The following is a 14,558-nucleotide window of genomic DNA, read 5'->3' on the forward strand; positions in this document are numbered from 1 at the left end:
TCTCCGCGATGTGCAATGCAGAGCTGCAAAAGGGGTTTGAAGCGTTTGGCCAGCTGCGGAATGACGATGCCCAGCCCCACTACCAGGCTTTTATAGCCAGTCCCGGGATGTTGGCTGGGCCAGTCCTGATACAGCACGGCTGTCTCATTAGCCAGAAAGCATGTTTATTATCTTGAACTGCCCGCGATGCATTCACCCTGTTCGCAATCGTGGTCGCCGCCATGGACAAGTTGAACCTCCAGCAGAAGGCGCGTACAGCGCGCAACAGGCTCGCTGAAGCCGTGTCGCGAGGGAACGGTACCGGATCGCTAGCTGTTCCACCCTCCACGCTCGCGATCAACGACAACGCTAGTACCACTGGTGTGAATGAGGGTTTCCCAGGACAGTCTGCTGCACGCGACTTTGCAGTCCCTGAACGCATGCCAGTACCACAACCAAGGATTGAACCTCCTACTTCTCTGCAGTCTTCGGTGGATGCAGGCAAGCGCGTGCCTGTACCTCCTCCCAGAGATGCTCGACCGCCGAACAAACGAGGGTCTGTCTTACCTTGCATGCAAGGGTAGATACTTTGCTAATTTCTACAAAGGATGTCATCTCCTTTGACACCTCAAAGAGCGAGGAGCAACTCGGCGCCGCATCGCTCACCTGTTCAGCAACGTGGATTGCCTCAGCAGCAAAACAGTCCCCACAGCCGCCCATCACCAGGTTTCCGCCAAGCTAGTATTGGGATTCGACGAATGCCTTCCTCAATCTCCCTAAACCAATATGCACAAGCTACGAATCCCTCTTCACAGCGACTCAGCCAACCTCTGGACACCTTGGAAGAAGGTCGCGAACTTGGAAGGACGCCATCAGCATCAAGCGGATCGACACTCACTCAGCCCGAGCCCAGTAGACTAAGGAAGGCCAGAAGCGCCATTCAGACAAGAGTCTCTTTCTGGAACAGTCCCAGCGCCAAGGAGAAGGAGAAGTCGCCTGAGCCATTCGACTCGTCCGCGCAGAACCCTGCAGACGAAGGCATGAACTACACATCAGACATGGTAGATGTGTTGGACACTCTTGGTAGGACTTTTGTCATCGATTCAGAAGCATGTGCTGACCTACCCAGATCCTGAGATCGCGACCTTGACATCTTTGACGAACTTGCAGAACTCCTTGTTCGTGCCAAACCTGCCCTTCTTTAACCGGCGGCCGACCTACAACCTTCGACGTGCTCCAAGTGAGACTGCGAGTATCGAAGAGATCAACCGTATTCTGGGACCAGCACACGCAGCCCAAGCTGAGAGTGAGCTTCAGCCTCCCCCAAGGTTGCAGCGAACGGATACGGAGGGCACAACAACAACGCTAGCGACCATCGACTCGCAGCTGAGCGACTCTCGATATGCCGTGCTCCCACCTGGTACTTCACTAGAGGGTTGGAGCAGGCAGGACAAGGCTGAGGTCAACGACCACGTCCGGCACATGCTCCACTCGAAGCGCTCAAAGTTCAAGCGCTCGATGAGAGGATTCGGGCAGTACGTCAGGAGACCTCTGGGCTTCCTGGTCACGCTCTACGCGACACTCATCACCCTCTTTGGTCTGGCTTGGGTGCTCTTCCTGATCGGCTGGATCAATGTTGGAGGTCGACAGATCTACGTCGTTCATATCATAGACAGTGTTCTGGTCGCTCTTTTTGCGATTGTAGGAGACGGTCTTGCGCCTTTCCGCGCGATCGACACGTACCATATGATTTACATCGCTCATTACCATCACTACACCTGGTCGCGCCGGAAGAAGGATATGCTACCAGCACTACACGATCAGAACGATCTGCCATCGACGAACGCGCCCATCACTGGCCCTCGGACGATCGACCCTGGAGATCCGGAGAAACAGTGGGAGTTTACTGTCTTGACACCAAAGCAGCAGCAGAAGCTTGAGCATCATCAAGAGAAGTTCTGCAAGTCGCACTCCTTCTACAAGCCTCATGAGACAGAGACGCACTACGCCTTCCCACAACGTTTCCTTGTTGCCATCGTTGTTCTCCTCGACTGCCACTCCCTGCTCCAGATCTCCCTCGGAGCCACCACTTGGGGCATCTACTACAAGCATAGGCACTTCGCCATCACAACCGTGATCCTGATTTGCTCCATCACTTGTAACGCCACCGCTGGACTGCTCATCTGGCTCGGCGACAAGCGCACCAGGAAGACAGACGTGCTCGAGCGTATGAACAGGCAAGAGCTTACGGATGAAGCGATCAAGAAGGTTGAGAAGAAAAAGGGGCGTGAGAGTGAGAGCGAAGGCGACGAGCTTACTAAAAACGAGCGGAAAGGACGTTTGAGTCTCGATATAATCAGGAAGAAGACGCAAGGCAGCAGCAGTGGGAAGAGTGGAAAGAGCGCCGAGCCCCAGCCTACGGCGCAAAATCCGTACCCCTGAGCGTCAAGGATTTGCATCTCTTTCTTTGGATGCCATCATTTTCAGCGTTTTAGCGGATACCATTTGAGCGATTTCAGTCGACAGCGCGTCCTTTAATTAACGAAATCCAGAAGTGTCTCAATTTTGCTGTTCGCTGACCACAATCGCCATTGCTTCACTTTACAAAGCTTGCCATCGGAATACCGTAAGAGATCGCTGCCTAGTCCCTTTTGAGCAGTTTGCGAGTGTTTTTGCTCTTTTTGAACAGCTGCATCGCCCATGTTGTATGGTCGTTGACTTCGATGTAGAGCCAGTTGTTTCGCTCCCAAATCTCGAACTGCCTCTTGATCAAGGAGTAAAGATCGATATTCAGCTGATTTTGCGTGGATTGCAGCAAGCACTTTCGCATGAGTTCAACCGAAGAGTAATCGGCGTTATAGCCGCCGATGAATTGCTCGAGTATATCTTCCAAGATCTGGAATGGTGCCGAGATGATTGGAGGAAGTCCGAGAATGGAAGACGGTCGACGGCGACTCGGGCGAACGTGCGCAACAACGTAACTCACAACGCCTTTGAGCTGAACGATACGGACCTTGTCTCCGGAACGAAGAGTACCATACACCCTGGCTTTGGGAATTGTCAAATGCTCCTTCTTAGTTGGGTCCACACTGAACATCTCGAGCAGAGCATTACCCAGGGCACCAGAAAGCGTGTGAAACTTGTCGAGTTGTTCCAGGACTTGTAGTCTTCCCTCAATCCATTGATCGGAGGAATACGGCTGCTTTGAGCTGGTCAGGTATCGGTAGGAAGGTCTGCTGAGATGGTGATGGAGTATAGACAAGGCGTCTCTTGGGTGTTCCCACAAATAGCTATCGCTAACATGAATACATTCCGCGTCGGCGTTCCGTGGCATTGTGAACCTGAACCACAGCCTTTCATGCCGCCTTTGAGCCAAGTCTTCTCGTGTGGGCCGATGCTCACTTTTGTTTGATGTCTCTGTCTCAGTCCATAAAAAGTCGATGACATCTCCAGCAGGTTGCTTCTCTTTGCAGAAATCCGTTAAGATACTATTTGCTTGCACTATGTCGATATGTTCGGCTCCAATTCGGTCTCCGAAACTGATCAGATATCGAGGCCACTCGACTGTCTCACCGTCGACAGGCAGCCGTGGGAAGACATATTCGAAGTGCTTCCCCGTCAGAAACCGATCAGTAAGTCCTTGACAGTTGTTGTTGAACTTGTTAAATGATAGTCGTGTCTTTGAGTGCAACAAAAGCGATGCAATGTTATCGAGATATTTGTCCACCTCTCCAGATATGCAATCCTTCAGGAGCTCCAGTAGTCTATCTGCCGAGGCGTACAATTGCTTTCGTCTAGCTTTGACCGTCTTGGAAGTTCGAGCTTTGCGTTTGTTCGCTTCCAGCACGAATTGTTCGAGGATACGTGTCTCTTGAGTGCTGTTGGGGTGTAGATATCCCGTGAAAGCGCCGCCACACACGCGTTTCAACTGCGCAAGGCAGTTGCGTTGTCGTATCTCTCTCGTGGGTGTTGCAAGAGTCCGAATTTTCTTATTCTTGCTGTCATCGAACAGTACGAGGCATTGGCGCGTGTAATACTGGGACATTTTGTCATCTGTATATTCGATGAAGTTCGTAGGTGTGTCCTCTTCACAAAATAGCCTTGGATACGGTCGAGGGTGGACGAGGACACCGCGATTAATGCTAACATCGTTAGTCAAGCTTGCAAATTTAATCTGATCGACAAGCTCGTACCCATCCAGTCCAGTTTCAAAAATGAGCGGTCCGAACTGCATTGATAAGTGGAAAAAACCAGCTGGAGCAACCTTCGCACGCAGGTCTCCACAGATACCTCTGACAAGCCTATTCAACGGCGAAGCTTCCACCATCATAGTGTTGCGAGCAACATTTTTCACGATTCTAGCTCCTTTCTTCAACGGAGAAGTGGCGACGCCGCGCGACGCGGTCGATGTCATCTCATTCTCACAACGGAGCTGGAACTTTTGAAGGACTACGATACTGTCAGACCGTGAATAGACAGTAACGAGCTCTGTACGCCCACCTTTTGGCTTGAGGGATGGATTGCGATGGTAGATCTTCTTGAGATGGGCGACGCCACATCCAGCAACGAAATGGTTGCCGGTGATGCATGACTGGCAAAAGCGGACAGGAACGGAATCGAGGAAGTTTTCGCTTTCAGGTACTCCGAGGCTTCTGATATCCTTCTGCAACCAGCTGATGAAGCGGTTGCTTCGAACGGTTGTCAGTCAGCTCTCAAGGGAACGCATGAATGACTTACGGTTGTGTACACCCTTGATTGCACTCGTAGAAGACTAAGGATCGCACAAAGTTATTACAGCCGCTGCAGACGATCGGAGCCAATCCTACATGCTTGATGTGTTCCACTGTATGTGTGTCAACACGTTGCTAGCCACTGGCCAGGGGACAGTCAAGGCTGACCAGAGAAGGGTTTCCCAACTTTGCTGACAAAAGACTGATCCACTGGTTCGTAGAGTACGTCGACGTCTAAAAAGTCTACAGCAAGTCAATTGGCGGGTTGACAACTCTGGAATCATCATTACACGTACTAGATGACTGCAGAAGATACCGGGCAAGACGTTGGTCCAGTGGAACGTCGAAACGATCTAACGTGTCTCCGTCAGCTAGACTAGTAAATGGGCTGTAGACCGTTTGACCTTTTGCTTTTTCGATTGTCGCCTCGAAAAGCTCATTTGTATCATATCTGGAGCTCTGTCCGTCAACTGTTGCTATCAGCGTGAATCGACGGAGGGCCAGTCATCCAAATGCTTACCCCAAGTCTTAAACATCTTTTCGAATTTGCCAAAAGCGGGATTTGGCTCCTCCGGTCGTCCTTCGGCATGATTCCGGAGGTGTGGGTAGAAAAGGAGCATATTGCAAAGTTCGCGCTGTGCCGATTGCCAGTATAGCTGCTGCAACTCCTCCAACAGTTCCTGATACTTGACAGCCATGATGCCTTGTCTCAGCTCGAGGGGATATAACAGAAACCAAAATGAGAGAAGGCTGAGGTTTTACTAAATGTTCGTGAACGGCCCCCACCAAGATGGGCGAACAGCGAACAGCGAACAGCGAACAGCGAACTGTGGCTTGAATGCAGCCTGCAGCCTACAGCCTCAGGTTCAGCTGAAGTACGACCAACGCCATGCGCAATTTAGCTCGTAGGGATATATAATAGCCACAACCTCACGCTGTGGGCATCTAACCCGGCCTTTCCAGCCCTCCTAGGTACACCGTCACGATGGCCCACCTACCCTCTTCAGTAAGGTCAGGCTTCAGCACATTTGGGAAGCAGGATGCTCCTTCAGCAGAACAACTACTGCGGGATCTGGAACAGCCTCACAGTCGTGTCGCCGAGAACCTCGATCCTGCCAAAGTCGATGCGATAGAGAAGAGCACCGAATTCTTCAAAAGGATTGTCTGTCCGTCGAAGGCCCTCAGTCGACGTAGAACGCTCTTTGCATGGACGTTCGGTAGTTGTGCTGTTTCAGCCAAGTCAGTTGGTCTGAATAAGTCTGGGGCCACATCGACCGTTTTTCGCGACGTCTCCGCTCATATCGACAACATTCTCCAAGATGCTTCTGGTTAGTCAATCGATGTCAGACGGCGCGATGGGGTCTGACTTCTGCCGCAGTGGTGGAGCCAACGAGTAACACAGTGGTTCGATATCTCGAGAAATTAGAGGAAATTCCAAACCATCGATTCCGTACGGAACAACTTCAGCATTTCAACGGGTAAAAAGGTCCAGCCAGTGAGCTACAATGATCTAATGACACAGACTAGATCCCGCATTGACTGGACTCTGATCAGCATGGCCGCAGATGCATCCTTTGCAGCTTACAAAGATTACAATCATGCAGAAAACACGCTCTTATCGAGGATTGCGCGCGACAGAAAGTTTATGACCCTCTCTGTAATAGATCTCGACCAGACTCGCGCGCTTGTAGTATCCATTCGCGGGACTGTAACGAAAGACGACTGGATGCTGAATTTCAACAACAAACCAAAGCATGCACCTAGGGTATGTCCTTGTTTCCCGCATGAAGGCTTCTACATGCTGACCTTTGTAGCTGTTGAACGGACAGCTGAAATGGCATGAAGGGTTCCTGACCGTAGCGGAGGCGATGGAACCCCATCTGACAAAACAAATCAAGGAGCTTCTAAAGCACGAGGGACCTATTGACAGCGTCCTCTTCAGTGGACATTCTGCTGGTGGAGCAGTTGCCCAGATTTTCTATGCGATGAGCATGTCCCGTCTGTATGATCTAGCTGGTGTGGTCACTGGTACGTAGATTGGCATGCAGCCTAACACGTGCGCCTAACCGTCTCCAGGGTTCAAGCAAGTCCATTGCATCACCTTTGGCACACCTCCTGTGGCATCAGTGGTATTACACGAACAACAGCTCGGCCAATGCCCCAAACCAGGCAGGTTTTGGAGCGTTATCAACGAAGGCGACCCGGTTCCACAAGCGCAGGAGGAATTCATGAAAAGGCTGATCGAGGTGTACGTTCTGGAACTCAGCGATCTGAGGACGAGGTATCCTGAAGAGGTTCCAGTCCCAGCTGGACATTTCCGCGCAAGTGGTCACACCATAGTACTGAAGATTGAAGATCCTGATGATGAGAGTGAGGAGGACGTCGAAATTAGAGCCTATATGACTTCGTCGAGGACTCTTGAGACAATGCTGTTCGGGAACGCCTTCGAGCACAGTTGTGAGCTGTACAAATATCGAGTCATGCAGTTGGCTCGCTCTGCCTCTGTAGAACATATTTCCGAGGATGATAAGAGCGAGGAGATTGTGATTGAAGTGGGGCCATTTACTGAGTAGGTGCACGGCATGATAGGCTGCACCTATTGGTGCGAGAAGAATGTACCTATGGAAGTCGCCGGGAGGCCGTGAAAACTGGAAATACGAGACGTAAGAATGCACACATGATCCGATTGGGCGTGTAATGAGTACATTCATACGAATGTCATGCCCGGTCTCTTTTGCCCCGGGCAAATTTCCCCATGAAACACTGCCGTCCGCCCCACAAAAAACCCCAGCAATCTTGCTACCACTCTGATTTGTGGAAATGCAGTGACAACACTCATCTCCCGTCGCCCGAGGCACTCGTGTAGGCTCAAGATCCGCGAGAAACCCGCTTTAATCTGCTTTGAAAGCTTGTATCAGTCATGACTCGGGCGCCGCTTCATATTGATTGAGGGGATAAAGCGACCGCATGATGCAAACGGCTGCAAGAGATGTGCCGGTGCGGACGATGCGCTCAGTGCCGTGCGTGTGAAACTGGTGTTTATATGACATAGAGTAGTATATATATAAGCGGTCTCCCATAGGTCATCAAGTACGCAGAGACCGGGTTTCAACAGCTTCACGAAACAATCACATTAAGCACCAAACGCATAGTCAAAATGCATTTCTCAAAACTCCCTCTCCTCGCGACCATCGCATCATTCACGACCTCAGCGGCCGCTGCGGCTACGCCAAAGCCGCCCGCGTTCTTCCTCGCTGGCGACTCAACCACTGCTGTGCAATCAGCCGGCGGAGGAGGTACTATCCCTCTACTCCGTGACCCAACACCGCTAACCACCTCCAGGCTGGGGCAACGGCTTCCTGAATACGACCCTCAAGAACGGTGCCACAGGCAAGAACTTTGGCCACAACGGCGCAACCACCGTCTCTTTTCGCGAAGGCGGTGACTGGGCCAACGTGCTGGCCGCCGCGAAGGCAGCAGCGCCCAAGTTCCGTCCCTACGTGACCATCCAGTTCGGTCACAACGACCAGAAGCCCGCCAAGAACATCACCATGGCCGATCTGACTGCGAATCTTATTGCCTTCGTCAACGATGTGCGCGCTGCGGGCGCGACTCCTATCATCGTAACGAGCATCAGCCGACGAAGCTTCTCGAACGGCAAGGTGGTCGAGAGCCTGGCCGATGTGACTGCCGCAGCGAAGCAGGCAGCGGCCACTTCGAAGGCGAAAATCATCGATTTGAATGCGGCGAGTACGAAGTACTTGAACTCGATTGGAGCGACAAACGCGGCAACGTACAACCTTAACCCTACGGACTTTACGCATTTGAACGCGGAGGGTAGTGTGGTGTTTGGTAATATGGTTGCGCAGTTGATCGATGTTGAGGCGCCGGAGGTGAAGAACTATGTTGTTCCCGTCAAGACGATTGCGGCGGCGTTGAACTCCGGAACTTACATCTTCCCTACTGTCTAGAGTTGCGGATAAACTGTAGAATCAAATAAGAAACTATGCCTCGAATGTTCCAACTGGTCAGGCATGGATGAACAGTGAATCAGATAAGAAACAATGATTTGCACGTTCGAACTAATGCTGCCTGGACGCCGGCGTAAGAGTTCTCAAGACAACCTCCACGTTGTGCCTCTAAATTCCATAGACAACTCCGAAATATACTCATCAACGCACCGCTGCTCACTTGACGAGCACAGGTGCCACCTTTCCAGCCTTCTCTGCTGCTATGGCGGCCAGCTTTTGGAGCTTCTCGGCGCGGACCTTGCGGAAGTACCTGAAGAGGAGAACGAACTGGAGCTCGATCCTCTCCTTGCTCATCATGAGGAAGCCCTGTACCAACAGACCTTTTAAGATCTGTGGTCCGATGCCCTTGAACAGTGCCCAGGGGCCCTCGTGTTCGATGATGTATTGCATAACCTCGGTAAAGGTCTTGAATGGAACGCCGTTCCTGGCTGGTGGAGGCTTCGACTGAAGACCGACCTTGGCGACGATGAGCGGTTGTGTGACGATGGTAGCGAGCATCTTCGACAAAGATCCAAGGACTGCAAGATGTTAGTCTGTGTGCGGCTGGACGGGTCGGTGAAACGTACGGAAAGCCTCGTGCGGCTTCAGGGCTGCCCTTCCAGGATATATACGCTCTCGCAGGCGCTGATATGCGCCATATGTGATCGACGGGTTCACAACCAGAACTAAGCTTGCCTTGAGGCCTCGCCAGAGTCCTGTCCAGCCATCCTCGCTGTTTACGACGTCCATTCCTGTGGCGATAAGACCCTTGCGCTCATGTTTGCTCATGGTCTGCTGGCGGGTTGTCACGACAGCGACAGGGATTGTGAACAGCTGCGCCAACGCTCCAGCTACAGCGCCCAGTGACAACTCGACTGCTGTCGATGGCGAGGCTGGGACGGTCTGGTAGGACAGATACATGCTGCGAACAAACGTATACCAGTAGAAGTACGCGAAGTTGGTTGAGGCGACACCAACCAAGGAGCCGAACATGCCCGTGTAGAGCCCGGCGATGCCTTCGTTGGCAACGACCTTCCGGACGGCGTCAAGCGTGCCATTGTAGTGCTCGTAGTCGGCCGGATTGGGGTCGTTTGAGGTTTTCGAGCGCTTGACCTGGACTTGTAGTCGCGTCTTGATCCTGCGGTGCTCTTAGCATAAATTATGTGGACTACGATACAATCGCAATAGCTTACATGTCCAGCGGGTAGACCAGTGTGTTCGCAATGACGGCGCCAGCAGCACCCGCAACCGCATTACCCCATGGGGGTAATACCTCAGGCTTTGACTGTCCAGCCATAGTTTAAGATACTGGTAAAAGTTGTGTATTTGAAAGAGATGTATTGGGCGCGGGGACGAGCGGTGGAGCCGGCAATGCAATGTCTATGTTGTGAGCTGCAGGACCTTTCTCACACCATGGCCTAAAGAATCAGCAGAATCTCTAATCTGATGTCCTGATTTCGTGATGGTCGCCGGGCCCTGGGAAAGCGGGCAGGAGGCTTCGTGCTGCTCCCGATAACCGCAAGCCTGGCGCATGACGAAACCGCAGCAGCCGAGGTCTATGGCCGAGGTCCAGTTTTTACAGACGTTGGCAGGGTTCTTTGCGCTCTGTGCTCGATACGCGTCAATTCCACGCGCCGCCGACAGCAAAGCATAGGTCACTACAACATCGTTCGCTCTTGCTGCTGCTACTGCCTCCAAAGAATGCCAGAACTTGCAAGAGCCAGTGTCATGCAAACAATAGGAAGCGGTCGCAAGGCGACCCTGCAAAAGGCACGTGCGCTACGCTAGCTGAGCCTCAACTCAACACCATAGCGGTATTACGACCATTTACCCGCTATGACGATACGCCTTCATCGTCACCAATGCAACATTGCTACAGCATACAACAGATGATTAGCCCGAATAATTCATACGCCAGTCTTGCACGGTGAAGCTCGAGTGATCGCTACGTCATTCATCATGGCGGACAAGGCGGCGCAGCTTGAAGCCTGCAAAGAAGCAGCGGACGTACGTGACACTGACCTTACAGATGCAGTCGCTTCACACATGTAATGGCACCTCAACTTACACTGATCACAGACCTTTACCAAGGAATTGCGGACAGCTGCTTCCAAAGATGAGGCCCTCACGCTTGCCCTAAATGCAGCCGAGAACCTGATGAAAGCGCTCAAGCTGTCCTTGGATAGAGACGAGAAGCAGCAGTTGAAGACACGATGCGGTGCATTGATGGATGCCGCAGATCGCATCAAAAACTCGGAGGAGTGGACACAGTCACTCGACTCAAACACCAAGGAAGCTCAAATTGGTCATTGGGCCGCCAGTGTTCACCCAAGAGATAGTCTAGGTCCTGCATACCAGGGAATCGGTCGTGTATGGCCGGGTTCGTCACCTCAGCAGAGCTCGACCGAACACACGCCTCGATCGCCACCACCTGCAGACTTCTTGTCGGCATCAGGTAATTCACCAATTTCGTCAATCTCCTTTCTTTCGCGAACACAGCAACTCTATGTCGAGGGAACTTCCGACTCAAGTCTATACCGAGACGATTGTCGACTCGCTTCTATGCCTCTCATCGATCTCTCAGACGATCAATCTCAAACGCTATACGACAGCAGCTGGCATACACCTGCTGATATGCAACGCAAAGATAGCCAAAAAGCCCATAACAAGGATCTGCTGGACGCCGGGTCCGCACCAGAAGCAGCTCTTAGGGTGCCTTCGCCGCTGTGCCAGTTTGATCATCAGCGATCAATCACAGCAGCTAATGGCTCTGCGGATATGGTGTTGGAGAAGACCAAAGCAGCGAAGCTTGCGTCTCCTCCGCAAATTCATAGACTTACTGAGCCTGTATCCACAAGAAAGCGGTCGCGAAGGGAAGATATCATTCTCCTAAAAGCGTCCGTCGTCAACGGCTTCAAATGTCCACCTTGGGACAAGAACCCAGCAGCATCCGAGTTCCTTCCAGAGAATGGACAAGGTCTTTTCCAGTGCGTAAACTCAGTCAGGTCTAGATATCTCTAACGGGGTCGGTCAGGGACACTCGCGACCTTAGTCTTTCACCTTACCAGCAGCAGTTCTTCCAGGGCTGGGTCCGCGCACACAACGCTGTTCCGCCACCAGCAATGCATCCAAATGGGAGAGATGGAATTGGGCCGTTGATGTCGAGCCCACGCTCAATCGATCTTGTGCAGGATGCGGCATCCGATTGCTCTGTAGTGGCTAGTCTCTGTGCAGGGGTTGCTCGAGCTGAGCGTGGCCACGATCAGGTGCGTGGGTCCCCTCCCGTCCTAAAAGCTGTACTAACAAATAATGAATGCAGATGCTCCAAGACAAGCTACACCCTTTCGACAAGCATCTAGGAAAGCCTATTCCGTCGGCCAACGGCAAGTACATCGTCCGTCTCAACTTCAACGGTTGCTGGCGGAAGGTCGTGATCGACGACCGACTGCCGGTCTCCAGCACGCACCGGTTACTTCATGTCACCGACCGACGTAACTCTGCACTACTATGGCCAGCATTGCTTGAAAAAGCATATCTGAAAGTCCGCGGCGGGTACGACTTCCCTGGTAGCAACTCGTGTAGCGATCTATGGACGTTCACTGGCTGGGTTCCAGAACAAGTGTTTCTCCAGGAGACTGACACGATTCCCGATAAGCTCTGGAAGCGAATCTACACTGCCTTCATCTATGGCGATGTCCTTGTCACTGTTGGCACTGGCAAAATGTCGACAAGACAGGAGCGTGAACTGGGCTTGGAAGGACAGCACAGCTACGTGGTGCTGGACATGAAGGAGACAGACCACGACCGCCTACTGCTCATCAAGAATCCATGGGTCGAAGGCAAGGGCTGGAAAGGCCCTCGTCCACCAGCGGCACCTATTATGGACAGTTCCACTTCTAGTAGAGGCTCTAAGAACAGCCTGGAAGCCTGCCATCGAGATAGCGTACCGACGCTGGAAAAGCCGCACCCGACCACCTTCTGGATCGGACTCGAGCAGGTCATACAGCATTTTGAGAGCTTGTATCTGAATTGGAACCCTGGGCTGTTCCACTACCGTCAAGACATCCATTTCGACTGGTCGATCGAGTCCCAGAAGACGCCCGGCAACTGCATCGTGCATCATCCGCAGTTTGCGTTTCTGTCGAAAAAAGCTGGGCCTGTATGGTTCCTGCTCAGTCGTCACTTCCGAGACGCCCCCTCAGACGCCAAAGAAGAGTCCGACACGTTTAACGATGGGACAGTCCGCTCTAACTCTCAGATGAACACACCGGGAGAGCCTCCCAAAGGCTACATGAGCATTTATGTTTGCAATGGGCATGGCGAGCGGCTTTACATCAAGGACACTTATCTGGAGTCGAGTGACTACGTGTCGACTCCGCAATGTCTCTTGCGATGGGATGCTGACGCCGACTCGAACTACACAGTAGTCATCGACCAGGAAGATCTTCCGCCCTCCGCGTACAGCTTCTCGTTGTTCGCGTTCTCCAACTCGCCTATGGCCTTGGAGCCTGCCGTTCTGAAGTACCCCATCCAGAAGATTGAGAAGGGAGCCTGGACTAGACAGAGTGCGGGCGGTAACACCAGCTCCCCAAAATACTTCGAGAATCCACAGTACACACTTGAGGTCAAGGAGCGCAGCTCTCTCACAATCCTGCTTACCAGTTCTGGCCATGAGCATCCGTTCCATATCAAGCTTGCCCTCGGCCACGGTAAGAGGATATATCGACTGCAGAGCCGAGACGTGCTCGCGGACTCTGGCAACCATCGTGTTGGGGCTGCTTCTGCAGAGATCAAAGACCTCCAGCCGGGACTTTACACCATCATTTGCTCCACCTTCGAGGCAGGTCAGACTGGCGACTTCACTCTACGGATAGACAGCAGCAATGAGGTCAAACTGAAGCAAATTCCTCGAGATGGTGCCGGCCTGAAATCGATGAAGCTCACGCCTGCTTGCTTTGGGCCCAACATGCACAAGATAGCCGCACCACTGCTGCCACAGCGTTTGGCATCCTACACAATCGTTGCTCGCTTCCTCAAGGCAACCAGTCCACGGTCAGTCGACCATGGGATGCTAGCTCGCAGTCCTCTGCGGTTTAGCGTTGAGCAGGGCCGGGGCCCAGAGCGCAAATTCCTGATTGCTAGTGAGCGTGGAGAATACGCTGACTCGGCGACGGTTCGGTCCGAGAGCGTCCACATTGATCCTGCCATTGTCCACCGTGGCGACTTGTGGCTGGTGCTCGACAGGCTGTCAGGACCTGGAGGTCCAGTGGAGGAGTGGTACGACCTCGAAATCTTCACAGACATGCCTGATGCATGTTCTATTGGCGTTTGGCGCGACTGGAGTGACTAGTCCATGAGACGAAGTCATGATTCGGCATTATTTGCATCTCGTGTGGATGGCGTTCAACAGGCGGTGGGTCATGTGCATTTTCCTTTGGCGATCATTTTGCAGAAGTTCTTCGTTTGCGCTGCTGCTTCAGAGCCCGGCGAGGTGGTCGTCAGCGTGACTGCGGCTGCGACCACATGCCTACATTCTTCACAACTGACCGACTACCCGTGTAGCACAAGATAGAGAACAGCACCGTAGAGTTCCAAGGGTCTATGCAAACGCCGCAGACGAATGTGAAACGAGCAAGGATGGACGTGGGGCGGTGAAACTGTATCCAATCACGGCGACACGAACTGTAGCAGGCCATCTCATTGCCTGTGGCTCGCGCGCAGCAAGCGCATGTTGAGCTCAGGAGCACGATAACAGCGCGCTAGATAAATGCAACTCTACTGTACATGCAGCGTTTGACAACTCTTCCTTTGTGCTGTGTTGTGTTGTGCAGGACATCGA

General features: G+C 52.5%; 6 protein-coding genes across 6 annotated transcripts; 4 read left to right on the forward strand and 2 right to left on the reverse strand.

Moving 5' to 3' along the window:
• Window positions 1–221: 221 nt before the first annotated feature.
• M421DRAFT_92020 (uncharacterized protein) lies at window positions 222–2,421 on the forward strand (the record flags this gene model as incomplete). The annotated part of the gene is made up of 3 exons (XM_033597995.1): window positions 222–535; window positions 587–1,062; window positions 1,109–2,421. 3 exons carry the CDS (start codon window positions 222–224, stop codon window positions 2,419–2,421), a joined length of 2,103 nt encoding a protein of 700 aa, XP_033449137.1.
• Window positions 2,422–3,480: 1,059 nt separating this feature from the next.
• Window positions 3,481–5,407, reverse strand: M421DRAFT_390770 (uncharacterized protein; the record flags this gene model as incomplete). Its single annotated transcript, XM_033589992.1, has 5 exons — window positions 3,481–3,518; window positions 3,553–4,667; window positions 4,717–4,822; window positions 4,878–4,943; window positions 5,230–5,407. The coding sequence occupies 5 exons, from the start codon at window positions 5,405–5,407 to the stop codon at window positions 3,481–3,483; spliced, it is 1,503 nt and encodes a 500-aa protein (XP_033449138.1).
• A 287-nt stretch (window positions 5,408–5,694) lies between these two features.
• M421DRAFT_4724 (alpha/beta-hydrolase) lies at window positions 5,695–7,282 on the forward strand (the record flags this gene model as incomplete). Its single annotated transcript, XM_033594713.1, has 5 exons — window positions 5,695–6,037; window positions 6,088–6,187; window positions 6,237–6,474; window positions 6,524–6,737; window positions 6,786–7,282. The coding sequence occupies 5 exons, from the start codon at window positions 5,695–5,697 to the stop codon at window positions 7,280–7,282; spliced, it is 1,392 nt and encodes a 463-aa protein (XP_033449139.1).
• Window positions 7,283–7,804: 522 nt separating this feature from the next.
• Window positions 7,805–8,955, forward strand: M421DRAFT_420125 (carbohydrate esterase family 12 protein). The gene is made up of 2 exons (XM_033592361.1): window positions 7,805–8,005; window positions 8,052–8,955. The coding sequence occupies exons 1-2, from the start codon at window positions 7,867–7,869 to the stop codon at window positions 8,678–8,680; spliced, it is 768 nt and encodes a 255-aa protein (XP_033449140.1). The 5' UTR covers window positions 7,805–7,866; the 3' UTR covers window positions 8,681–8,955.
• M421DRAFT_61908 (mitochondrial carrier) lies at window positions 8,897–10,016 on the reverse strand (the record flags this gene model as incomplete). Its single annotated transcript, XM_033595924.1, has 3 exons — window positions 8,897–9,258; window positions 9,307–9,857; window positions 9,913–10,016. The coding sequence occupies 3 exons, from the start codon at window positions 10,014–10,016 to the stop codon at window positions 8,897–8,899; spliced, it is 1,017 nt and encodes a 338-aa protein (XP_033449141.1).
• Window positions 10,017–11,499: 1,483 nt separating this feature from the next.
• M421DRAFT_142181 (cysteine proteinase) lies at window positions 11,500–14,143 on the forward strand. Its single transcript, XM_033587489.1, has 2 exons — window positions 11,500–11,985; window positions 12,039–14,143. Exons 1-2 carry the CDS (start codon window positions 11,842–11,844, stop codon window positions 14,067–14,069), a joined length of 2,175 nt encoding a protein of 724 aa, XP_033449142.1. The 5' UTR covers window positions 11,500–11,841; the 3' UTR covers window positions 14,070–14,143.
• The last annotated feature ends 415 nt before the right edge of the window (window positions 14,144–14,558 follow it).

The sequence above is a fragment of the Didymella exigua genome (assembly GCF_010094145.1).
Source record: "Didymella exigua CBS 183.55 unplaced genomic scaffold M421scaffold_12, whole genome shotgun sequence".
NCBI lineage: Eukaryota > Fungi > Ascomycota > Dothideomycetes > Pleosporales > Didymellaceae > Didymella > Didymella exigua.

Bases quoted from the DNA above. Each gene is read 5' to 3' on its own strand.
- M421DRAFT_420125 (XM_033592361.1), top strand. From the start codon at position 7,867: ATGCATTTCTCAAAACTCCCTCTCCTCGCGACCATCGCATCATTCACG. The intron at 8,006-8,051 runs GTACTATCCCTC...AACCACCTCCAG, and splicing joins GCAATCAGCCGGCGGAGGAG to GCTGGGGCAACGGCTTCCTG.
- M421DRAFT_142181 (XM_033587489.1), top strand. From the start codon at position 11,842: ATGCATCCAAATGGGAGAGATGGAATTGGGCCGTTGATGTCGAGCCCA. The intron at 11,986-12,038 runs GTGCGTGGGTCC...TAATGAATGCAG, and splicing joins CTGAGCGTGGCCACGATCAG to ATGCTCCAAGACAAGCTACA.